The sequence below is a fragment of the Nuphar pumila genome, chromosome 6, assembly GCF_984573655.1.
Source record: "Nuphar pumila chromosome 6, dmNupPumi1.hap1.1, whole genome shotgun sequence".
In the NCBI taxonomy this organism is placed as follows: Eukaryota; Viridiplantae; Streptophyta; class Magnoliopsida; order Nymphaeales; family Nymphaeaceae; genus Nuphar; species Nuphar pumila.
This window is the reverse complement of record NC_143254.1, coordinates 5293434-5306021: the sequence shown is the minus strand read 5'-3', so window position 1 is coordinate 5306021 and position 12588 is coordinate 5293434. Positions and strand designations below refer to the sequence as shown.

General features: G+C 37.6%; 1 protein-coding gene across 1 annotated transcript; it reads left to right on the top strand.

Annotated features, from left to right (window-relative positions):
- Positions 1 to 875: 875 nt before the first annotated feature.
- Positions 876 to 12005, top strand: LOC149833732 (mitochondrial outer membrane protein porin of 36 kDa-like). The gene is made up of 6 exons (XM_090010981.1): positions 876 to 995; positions 1117 to 1184; positions 4482 to 4592; positions 4930 to 5016; positions 5264 to 5472; positions 11460 to 12005. Exons 1-6 carry the CDS (start codon positions 947 to 949, stop codon positions 11764 to 11766), a joined length of 831 nt encoding a protein of 276 aa, XP_089867107.1. The 5' UTR covers positions 876 to 946; the 3' UTR covers positions 11767 to 12005.
- Positions 12006 to 12588: the final 583 nt, after the last annotated feature.

Here is a 12588-nt window from a genome sequence, read left to right as displayed (position 1 = left end):
ATTTGGGCGAGTTCGGGTACACCCGGACATGTTGAGTCCTATCCGGATTAGGATCCGGGTCTGATGATAATCCGGATCTGATGATAATCCGGATCATATCCGATCCATTTAAGGCCCCTTTTTGTTGGGAGTTGGCGACCGGACCCATCAAGAGGTGTCTCGCGCCAGTTGCAACACTAATCACCAGCTTAGGGGACAACGTAAAATTAGGGGTGGCAAAACCTGACATGACCCGCCAACCCGCCTCTTAGGCGGGTTCGAGTTTGGAAAAAATTAACCCGTTTAATAAACGGGTCGACCCGCCTAACCCGTTTATTAAACGGGTCGGGTTCGTGTTAGGGGTTTGCCAACCCGCCAACCCGCCAACCCGACCCAACCCATTTATTAAAGGGGTTGGCGGGTCGTGTCGGGTTACCCGTTTATTAAACGGGCCGGGTTCGTGTTTGCCACAGCCGACCCGTTTAATAAACGGGTCGGGTTCGGGTTGAGGTATGCTGACCCGCCAACCCGTCGGGTCGACCCGCCAACCCGACACGCCACCCCTACGTAAAATGTCCGGAATGACTTGAGACGAACGGAAGCGAAGGGCCCAAATCTAGTGGCATTTCCGTCATTTACTAAGTCAAAGCCAACATCTCGGAGGCACGAGTCTCACTTTCGTCCTTGACCACCACTCTCCCGAAACAAGACCCAAAGCAATCGCAACGCAAATAGCTAAACACCGCACGACCGAAAACTTGAGATCGACGGTCAGGAATGGGTATCCTCGGCCCCAAGATCCATCCGACGGTTGAGATACGTCCTCCACATCGAAATCTAGGGTTTCCATTCTCTCTCTGTCAACCGTCTCAGTGGAAAATAAAAAAAGGAAAAAAACAGAAAAAAAAATCTTCTCTCTCTCTCTCTCTCTGAGTCTCTGGTGATTGATCGATCCCTTGTAGCGAAGATGGTGAAGGGTCCAGGGCTCTACTCCGACATTGGGAAGAAGGCCAGAGGTATTTTTTTTTTGTTTTTTTTTTGTTTTCTTTTGTAAGGGGTGCCGGGGGGTAGGGGGGGTGATAATTTGATTTTTTCTTAATTTTTCGATTTTTCCCTTAATTTTTTCATTTTTTCCAGATCTTCTGTACAAAGATTACCAAAGTGACCAGAAATTCACTCTCACCACCTACACATCCACCGGTGTGGTGAGTATCCTCTCTGGATTTTCTCTTTTTTCGTCTGTTATTTGTTTAATTTTTTTTGGGTATTTTATGAGCTATGTTTTGCTTCCACATAATTTGTGTTTTTTTTTTCACAATTTGGTATCCCAGATTTCATCTGAAGTACTGTTATGTGGCTTCAGTTTGAGAAACACTGAATACCAGTGGCCTTTTATTCTTTTGTGCGGAGTGCACTTCCGTTTCAGCTTCTTATGGATCATCACCATGAATTAGCTTTTCATTCTTATTTCTTCATCCTTCTCTTTTCATATGAGTTATGATATGTTTTGTGTAAATTATGCCTTCAGATTCAGAAACACATGAGGTTTCTATGTATTTTTTATTTTGATATTATCTTCTTACATAGATAGATAATTGGATATGGGTGTTAGTGTTCGATGTGGGGATGGAATATTGGAAATTTTGAGGATTGAAAAAACTAGATATGGGGGCACATATGCACATAAACACACAGGCTCACAGGGAGGAAGGGTGTTAAAACTGTAATGTAGACTAGAGGTCATTAAAATGCTAGTATGCTATTTTGTAGTCCTTTGTTTGGTGAATTCATATGAAACCTTGAAAATATGGTTTTGAAAACTAGATCATCAAGCTGCTTGTGATTGTAAAAACAAAAAACAAAAAACAAAAAACAAAACAAGAGGTCTAGTTGATGTAGGAACCAAGGAAGAAAGAAGAAAGAAAAGGAAGAGGAAGGAGGAAGAGAAAAGAAGAAAAGAAGAAAAGGGAAAAAAGAAAAAGAGAAGCAGTGGGAAAGAAAGAAAAGAAGCAGGAAAAGAAGAGGAAGAATCTGAGAAAAATAAAAGAAAAAGGATGTAGGAAGAAGAAAGAGAAAGGGGATACAGAGAAAAGATTCAATGAAATTAAGAGATTAATAAGGGAAACAAAATAAAAAACAGCAAGTATTGATAGAGAGTGTAGAGATTAGTAGACCTAAACCTGAAAATAAGTGTGACTAATGATACCATGAAAGTTGGAGGTGAAAAAATGAAACCATCCAAGTAGAGGACAAGAGTAGCCGGTGGCCCCAAAAGTTCTCAAGTGAGCCATGGGATCACACTTTTTTCATATGAATACCCTTAAAGGGGTAATTACCTATATGTCTCAAATGTAATGAAAAGACAAATATGAGTTTGGATAAGTAAAAATTACAAGAATGTGACTATAGATTTAGTTCATCTGCATCTTAACAAGGTTGGCAATCATGACAATGCTATCCTCAAATACAAATAATGCAGAGACTGTCATGTGCATATATGCACCATGTATGAATACATGAGATGGGTAAAATAAAAAAAACACAAAATAATAATATTAAGCACTGTATGATTTTCTAGCTAAACATTCATCCATTGTATATGCTGTTAGATGTTCAATTCTGGCTCTTTGGGTTTGTGATCTATGCCTGTGGAAATTCCTGTTCATTAGGGACACTCAGTCTTGCCTTGTTGATGGAGTAAATACTAACCTGATCTTTCACAATCTTATTTGTCAAATGGCATCCAACTCCTGATGTTTGAGTTCTATTTGGGTAGTTCTTTAGTTTTATTTGGTGAAGGACTTACTCAACAGATGAAATGTTTCTTGTTATTGTTGGTGGTCTTTCTTATGCTTTTAGTATTTTGTGCATTAGAGTGCTGCATCCCCTTTCTTTTTCAGGAATTGTTCATATATATGATTAGGTGGTAGCTGCCTACCACTTTTCTGGCCTACTGCAAGTGAACAGGTGTTTTGATGTTGTTTTTTGCAAATCTGACCTTTCTGATGTGTTCGGCACGGTCATTTTGCTAGGAAACTACACTTGAAAACATGATTTTTTTTGATAAAAAACATGATTTTTTTAGCCTTGAATATTTATGAAAATTTTAGAGTGTCAATAAAAGCCTACCTGTGTGTTGGAACCGGACGATCCAGAAGTTGATTCCTATAAAATCAAGCATGTAGAACACATCCATACAGTCAGATTTAAGAAAAAACATGGACAAACCCTTCAAAAGCCCTATAGGTTGGCGGTAGGCCAGAAAAGTGGTAGGCAGTATATATATATATTATAGTTACAAATATAAATGATATTTTAAAGTATCATGATATTATCACTGTATTTTCAGCAAACGATATTATAGGTAAAATATCACCAATTTGATAATATCACGAGAATATCACAATATTCTTGTGATATTATCAAATTACTGTTTATTTATTTTCTACATCTGAAATATATTTTCTTCTTTATTTTGTATTTTTACTTATTTATTTTATTATATATGTATTTTATTATCTAAACATGATATTTGCTTGCTTATTTTTTGTTATTCTTATATATATTATTTTTTTTAAGCCCTGAGATTTTTTTGAGATCAAACCTATAATATCACGAGAAATAGCCTCGCTAAGATATAGCCGATACCGATATTTGTGACTATATATATAAATAGAGTAATCGTTTGCTGCCTAACACTTTTTGAGCCTACCGCCAGCTTGAAAGGATTTTTTCTATTTTTTCTAAAATCTGACCACACAAATGTGATCTACATGCTTGATTTTATAGGAATCGTCGTTTGGATCATCCAATTCCGACACACAATTAGGTTCTTATAAGATTTAAAAATCAACAACGTACAATTTTTAAAAATATTCAATGCTTAAAAATCATCTTTTTTTATCGAAAAACATGATCCAAGTGTCATTTCCTAGCAAATCAACCATGCCAAACACATTTCCCGGGTCAGATTTGCAAAAACCCAAAAACCCCTTTAAAAAAGTGTTAGGCAGCTACCACTTTTCCTATATATATATAAATATAAAATATGTATAGGGTGTCTCCATGGTGGTGCTGTACCACCATAGCTTGTAGTGGTACACACTCGATTTACATAGATGTAAGCTCCAAAAGCAAAATCTAACGATTGGATCATGTTTAGCATATTCTATTTGTTATTTTTGTTGCGTTAAAGTTGACTCAAATATGATGTTTTATACCATTTTTAAACCACCCTTATTTTCATGAATTCTGAGCCGTTGATTTTCACAATCTCAAAAAATGAAATATTATGGTGTATTAAGCATGATAAAACCTTATAATATACTAAATAAACCATGATAAAAACATTTGTACAATTAGATTTGCCATTTAGTGGCTAGATCTATGCAAACAAAAGTGTGTACCACTGTATGGTTTCAGGGTTCAGAACCACCATATATACAGATACTAAGTCGTCTTTTCTATTTTTGTATTTGACTGGTGATCTCTTGACATTGCAGGCAATCACATCAACAGGAACAAAGAAGGGCGATCTCTTCTTGGCTGATATTAACACTCAGCTGAAGCATAAGAATGTCACCACTGACATTAAAGTGGACACTAACTCAAAGGTAAGATAATACATTTGCTTGTACATTGTAGTTAATTCTGTTTTTGAATACATGCATAAACACATCTATTTGTTTGCTTTGTATGAATTCACTTGCATTTTCAGTCATTTATGAAAATTGTAATATAAGGCCACAGGCGTGTACATTGTAGTTAATTCTGATTTTGAATACACGCATAAACACATCTATTTGTTTGCTTTGTATGAATTCACTTGCATTTTCAGTCATTTATGGAAATTGTAATATAAGGCCACAGTCTTGTCTTTAAACTTACTTAGAGTTGGTGTATGAGCTGTTATTTATGTATAGCCTGCTGATAAGTATTTGTCCTTGCCAGCTTTTAACAACTGTAACCGTTGATGAGCCAGCACCAGGACTCAAAACTATTTTTAGCTTTGTTGTTCCAGACCAGAGATCTGGCAAGGTATGTAACAATCGTTGCTTATTCTTCTCTTTGTCAGCTTTATGGTAAAAAAAATTGGTCATGTCATATTAATGTCTTGGTTCTGTTGCAGGCTTTTATTGGTCATATGCTAGTTCTGATGTTTGTTTTAGATCAGTTAGGAAGGAAGCCTATGAATCTTTGACCCTAAATATGTGAATCCGTGCATCAAAATTCTGAATGCTCATATAATGACTTGTTTTTCTGATATGAAGTTCTATATGTACAGGTTGAACTTCAGTACTTGCAAGAGTATGCAGGGATCAGCACAAGCATTGGCCTAACTGCAAACCCTGTTGTAAATTTCTCTGGTGTCATTGGAAGCAATCTTGTTACCCTTGGGGCTGATGTTGCATTTGACACTGTAACAGGAAACTTCACCAAGTACAATGCTGGGTTGAGCTTTTCTAATGATGATCTGATTACTTCCTTGACCTTGTAAGTGTCTTTTTCTTTACTGAGTAAGTGCATTTTTTACTCCTTTCTACCCTACGTGTGTTACATTGGTGCATCTGAGTGGTTATCCTAGACCTTTTCTAGACTATATCAGATTCCTGACCTGTGTCAAACTTCAAAATTTATATTCCCAAACAATGAAAAGGTGAATGTTTAGACGTCTTGATGGCAAAACACTTTGATGGGGTGGAGGCCCTTATTTTAGTATTATATTGCTCAAGAAATAATAAAGATGATACGTCATAAACCTCACAGTGGAAGAAATAATGACCTTGATATATCTTGAATGGTTGAACTAATAGTCCCAGAGTTGTAGCAAAGCATTGCCAATGAAGTGGCCAAAGATCTGTATACTGGGTTGGATCACGTGTTTTGTCATAGGTGTAATGAGATCAAGAAGCCTCCACACACCTCAAGCAAGAGGCACAATCACACACACACAAAGTAGTTCCAAGAACAAGGGCCACTTATGGGACAATAAAGAACACACAAGAGCTAAAAATATAATCTTTATTGATGGTAAAATGCATAACTTTACAAGGGGCTCAAGGCCCATATTTATAGACAAAGGAGGGAGTGTGAGGCTCCCAAATAGAGCTGTTGAGCCCCAACAGCTAGAAATCTAATCGTTGGGGGAGCCCCCAATGGTTATATTGTCAAGGACTTAAATGCCATTGACAATATAACAATATCCAACAAAAAAAAAGAAAAAACTAAATACAGAAAAAGGTTCAGCCCCTGATGGGATGTTCCTATTACATAGGTAAAAGGACCAAAATACCCCTGAGGATAAAACATATTACAGTCATTTAAATATATCTATATCTATCCATCTATCTATCTATATATATATATATCTATATCTATCTATATATATGTTTGTTTTTTGTAATAACATCTATATATAAATAAGCACACATTTTAACACTCCCATCAAACTCATGGAATCATAACTGAGAGTTTGCCAAGGAGAAAGTGCAATCTGAGAAAAGGGTAGCGTCTTAATGAAGAAATCCGCTAGTCGACATTCAGATGGTACATATGGTAAAATAATAGTCTTATTCAGGAATCTTTCACAGACATAATGACAATTCATTTCATTATGCTTTGTTCGCTCATAAAATATATGATTGCTTGCAATATAGATGACATTCTTGTTATCACAACGTAATCTTGAGGGTTCAGTTATATAAACCCGTAAGTCTTATAGTAACTGTCACAACCACATCAATTAAAAAACCATAGTGGTCATGACATATTCGACTTCTGTAGAGGACACTCAGGACAGGGACACCTTTTGTTGCTTTTTGCATCTCCAAGATATCAAAGAATCACCTAAAAAAATACAAAATCCAGTGGTTGAGCGACGATCATTTACATCTCTCCAGTTAGAGTCAGAATATGCAATGACATCTAATGGAGATGATGATGATAAAAATAAACCTTGATTAATGGTATTTTTAACATATATAACTATTCTCATTACAATACTAATATGTACTATAGTGAGAGTATGCTGAAATTGACTAGTAGTATGAATAACTTGAGAAATATTAATGCGAGTAATAGAAAGGTAAGTTAGGGCGCCAATCATTTGGTGATACGGTGTTGGATCTTTCAGAGATTCATCATCTTTCTTTATTTTTGCATTGATGACCTTTGGTGTGTCAACTCTCTTTTTATCAGTAAGTGTTGACCTTTCAATTATCTTGGCTGCATACTTTGTCTGAAACAAAAAATATTCATGTGGCGAATAAACAACTTCAATTTTCAAGAAAATATCTAAGAAAACCAAGATCTATCATATCAAAGTTATTTTTTAGAACATCTTTGATATGACTAACTCGTTGATTATCACCTCTTGTGATAATCATATCGTACACATACAACAACAACAACAACAACAACAACTACGCCTTCATCCCAAAACAATTGGGGTCGGCGATATGAACCAAAAAAGAAAATCATTTTGGGTCTTCCACATGAATCCTTCTCCTCCAATCATTTCTATCCAATGCCATGTCCTCGGTGAGGTTCAAAGCATTCATATCCTTTCCTATCACCTCCATCCATGTCTTCCTAGGCCTACCCCGACCTCTTTTAACTAATATATTTTCTCATTTCTCCATCCTTCTAACTTGGAGCATCATTAGGCCTTCGCTGAATATGTCCAAACCATCGTAAACGATTCTCTCTCATCTTATTTTCAATGGCTGCAACGCCTACCTTCTTACGTATCTCCTCGTTCTGAATCTTATCTTTTATTGTATTTCCACACATCCATCTCAGCATACACATCTCAGCTACACTCATTTTTTGAATATGATGTCTCTTGGCAGTCCAACATTCCGTACCATATAGTAAAGCGGGCCTAATAGTCGTCCTATAAAACTTTCCCTTCAACCGCAATGGCATTCTACGATCGCACAACACTCCAGTTGCACTTTTCCATTTCATCCACCCAACCTTTATCCTATGATTTACATCTCCATCAATTTCTCCATACTTTTGAATGATAGATCCCAAATATTTGAAACAATCATCCACCGGTATTTCTTGCTCACCAATCATATCGTACACATAATGGAGTAAAATGACTATACTTATATCAGAGGACTTAATAAATAACGCAATATCAGTATAACAAGATTGAAATCCTAGTTGAATTACCACATTGCTAAAACGGTCATACCATAATTTTAGAAGAGTTTTCAAAGTACCAAAACCTTTGATTTTCAAAGATGTTCCATTGTCAATTGAAACATAAGAATCATTGGGGTTTATGACACATTTGGATATTATGGAGTCTATGGACTCATTAGGAGTCATACGGAGGCACCAAAATCAAGAATCCAAGAGTTCTTACTGGGGTTCACACATGTTGAGATGGCCGCAACATAGAGAGAAGAATAAGATTGACCTTTAAATAGTGGTTGAAGGATTTTCATGAATTGAGCAAGTGAGACATTTTTAGTGCCTTTATCTACACTACCTTTCTTGCTTGATGGCTCCATAGATGCCACTTTCTTTTCATCTCTTCGATCTTCTCTTCTCCTCTTTGGGCAAAATGGTTTGATGTGGCCCATTGCAAAAGTGACATATTATCTTACAACTCTTGTATTCATAGTCATTTGAGTTTCTTCCATAGTCGTTGGAGCTTCTTCCATAGTCATTTGAGCCTCTTCCAAAGTGAGGAGGCTTGTAGGTCATGTGATTTCCGGGCCTTGACATAGCAAGCACAAATTTTTTATTTTTAGAGGAGGGTTTCTTCAACCTATTCTCTTCCATAGTTAGTTCTTCTATAGTTTTAACTTTTAACTATAGAAGGAACACCTCCTCTATGAAGGAGAGCCGATTTGGTCCCCTCAAATTCGGGTCTAAGCTCATTTACAAAGTGATAAAATATGCTCTATATTGATTTGTTTTTCATGGAGCTCTATGTCAAGTGGGCAATGACACTTAAGCTCTAGGAGAGCAAGTTCATCTCAAATGATAGAAAAAGTATTGTAATATTCTCTTACACTCTTGTCTCATTGGGTCATAGTCTTCACTTTCTTTTAGAGGTTACATACATGAGCAATATCCCTTAGGGAGTACATATCTTGGACTTGGAGATATTTTCAAAGATCACTAGTAAATTCAAATTTTGCTAAACTAGAAAATTTCTTTATATCAACACTATTAATGAGTCGTCCCATGATTTTGGAATGACCCATCTTCTACTCCTTCCATCTCTTTTCGTAGCCGGCAACGACTTTGTACATTTCTTCTCCTTGAAATACAACTTCTTTGCCATTCTTATTCTTGGAAAGAACAAGTTTTGATTCTTTCTCGGATTGATCTACCAAGCCCCATAGACCCTTTTTCCAAATCTTATGCTTTACTATGGATGCCCGCGTCACATAGTTCGTGTCATTGAGTCTCATGGGGAATGGTGACAGTCATTTTTTGTTAATTCTCCATAGATGCAAGAAGAGAAAGAGAGAGAAAGATAGAGAGATAAAGGGGAAGAAGGCGACAATAAAGGGCAAGTTCTTTTTGTAACCACGAGTCCACGATCTCACATCCACACTAACAAGCTTCACCAAAATCAAAATAGTGATGTCTTTAATACCATGTAATGAGATAAAAAAGCCTCCACACACTTCAAGCAAGAGGCACAATTACACACATGTAGTTCCAAGAACAAGGGCCATTTATGGGACAATAAAGAACACACAAGGGCTAAAAATATAATCTTTATTGATGGTAAAATGCATAACTTTACAAGGGGCTTAAGGCCCATATTTATAGACAAAAGAGGGTGTGAGTGGCTCCCAAATATAGCTCTTGGGGGCTCCCAACAACTAGAAATCTAACAGTTGGGGAGCTCCCAACGGTTATATTGTGAAGGACTTAAATGCCATTGACAATATAACAATGTCCAACAAAAAATAAATACAGAAAAAACGGTTCAGCCCCTAACGGGATGTTCCTATCACACAGGTCAAAGGACCAAAATACCCCTGGAGGGTGAAACACATTACAGTCATATATATATATATATTGGGACACATATATATAAATAAGCACACATATTCTAACAACAAGGACACTCCATTTTAGCCGTGTGTCCCAGGTGACAACCTGAATGCTTATGTCACATGGACACTTCACTTAGCATGCATATTCCTTTTTGACATGACACTCAGGCACTTCATGGCACAACATTGCACTTCATAGACAGTCAAATCCAGTTTCACACACAGTCAACATTGGGTCATTAACTTCATCTATTTTCTTTTACGATCTTAGTATCTTTGTGACAGGGATCATGTGGACTAGAAAGGAAACTTTGGGTTGCAGGCTAAAATAGAAAATGTGGTAACCAGAACTGAATCATGCTTTTGTGACATTGCTTTGCAGTGGAACCTTGGCCCAACACACTGTAGATCTTATACTAAAACTTCTCACCAAAGGCATGCAGATGCATGGAATTCCATTTATCTTACAATTGAACGCCATTATTTGGAGCAGAGAAGTGCTCTTATTGAACCATTAAATCATGGTGGATGCTACCTCCTATTTCAACAACTTCTCTCAGTATTTGATTGTGCTTAAAGTTAACAGACACACCATGATTTTGAGGTCCCATAAGGTGCAGTTAGCTCAGGTTGACCATCTGATGTGGTTGAGCTGGTTGAATCTTATAATAATGGTCTAGTACGTGCATAACTGGGTACTTCAACACGTGTAGCACACCCATGTCAATACTGGTACTTCTAGTTTGTGTAAGATGCTTTGGATATTTCATAATTCTCTCTTTTTTATATTTTACTAATTTTCAATTTGCAGTGCATATGCGCCCACGTGCGTGTGTGTGGGATGGGTGGTCTTGACTGTGTGCGTGTGTGCAACCATACACAACCACCAAGCCACAGTCTTGCACCTTTCTTTTGGATGAAAAACAACTGTTTTCTACCAGTAGTGTCCAATGTACACCACATACCAGTACCCACACCTAATTTGACGTGGAGGTTGAGGTTAGTTACTTGAGTCATCAGCTTAAGGTGTACTTGTGTAAACACGTTTCTGGTGTCCATACAAGTCTTTCTGTGTGATCTGTCTGGATTGCATTTTATTTAGCTCAACCTGGGCGAGCTCCTTTTTTTCTTTGTTTTGTTTGTTCGGGTCGTGAATTGGTATCTGTACGATATTCCTTTTTGGTGTCTTCTCATGTTTGCTGATTGTGAATATAAGCCTTTAAGTGGGGCTAAAAGATGGATGACCCAAGTTTTATTGAATACTTGAATTCTATTTTTGTCAAGAGCAAAGGATAAGAATCCTGAGTGCCTGCAATTTTGTTCTCTTCTTGAGTTTGATATGATTGTGCTATTGTTCCTTGTTTCCCTTCATTTCTCTGGCCAGCTGATGCTGTTAATATTGTGCCCAAGAACTGCCGATGATGGTACAATGTGATATTGTTGCAGGAATGACAAGGGGGATACCTTGATTGCTTCCTATTTTCACAGTGTAAGCCCCCTAACGAGCACAGCTGTAGGAGCCGAGCTTTCTCACAGTTTCTCGAACAACGAGAACACTCTGACAATCGGCACTCAGCACGCATTAGACCCTCTAACGTTGGTTAAGGCTCGGTTGAACAATTACGGCAAGGCTAGTGCACTTATCCAGCATGAGTGGAGGCCAAAGTCTTTGTTCACGATCTCTGGCGAGGTTGACACAAGGGCCATTGAGAAGAGTGCGAAAATTGGGCTTTCCTTAGCTCTCAAGCCATGAATGTTTAAGGAGATGGTAGCTTGAATCTCTTGCAGGGGAAAACCCAAATAAGTTGTAACGGGAACTCTGGATTTTGCAGGGTAGTATTTTTCGTCTGCCATTAGAGCTTTGAGAATGTAAAAAATAATTGTGCCCATGGTAAAAGATCAGAGAACCAAATGGTGTTTTTTTTTAAAGTTGATCTCCTTTTCCTGTTTTCTTGACCTATAAATGCTCTGAGATGAGATTTTTTTGTTTCACCTGTTTAGTCTTCTTTACTTTCTGAAAGATTTCGAACATTCTGATACTGCATTTTGATGTCAAGGTTTTCATCTGTTGTTTCCCACCACCCCCTTTCCTTCCCGAGTTTTTTGATGTTCTGATACTGCATGTTGGTGGAACATGTATTGCCTTCGAGGTGTAGCAATCTGCATGAATTATGGGTTTGTTGGGATCTTTTAATCCACATGGAGGCTGCCCCCTCTGGGAAGGAGGCGTGGGATAAGGGCTCCTGAGAAAATGGTTCTGGTTAGTATACATTCCAGTGGTCAATGGGGTTTAAGTTCTGTTTGGGAGCCTGGTATCAGAGATAGGTGCTGGTGAACAAGGTTAATGTACCAAGCTTGGTTCACTTTCGCAGTGAGTCGCGCTGTGCTTGAGCAAATGCATTGTTTCTTAGCTGGACTGGTCTCATTTACAGAAAAAATGCACTGGTCTCAAAGTTGGAAGCAAAAGGATCCGAGTTCTAAACCTATTGCTTGCAACTAGATCGCTTCAATTATTTATTCTGCACCTAGGGCTGGTAAATGAGCTGAATGAGACGAGCTTGAAGTGTTCAAGCTT

Excerpts from the sequence above, each read along its gene's own strand:
- LOC149833732 (XM_090010981.1), top strand. The coding sequence starts at position 947 with ATGGTGAAGGGTCCAGGGCTCTACTCCGACATTGGGAAGAAGGCCAGA. Across the intron at positions 1,185-4,481 it reads CCTACACATCCACCGGTGTG|GCAATCACATCAACAGGAAC; the intron begins GTGAGTATCCTC and ends TTGACATTGCAG. Across the intron at positions 5,473-11,459 it reads CTGATTACTTCCTTGACCTT|GAATGACAAGGGGGATACCT; the intron begins GTAAGTGTCTTT and ends ATATTGTTGCAG.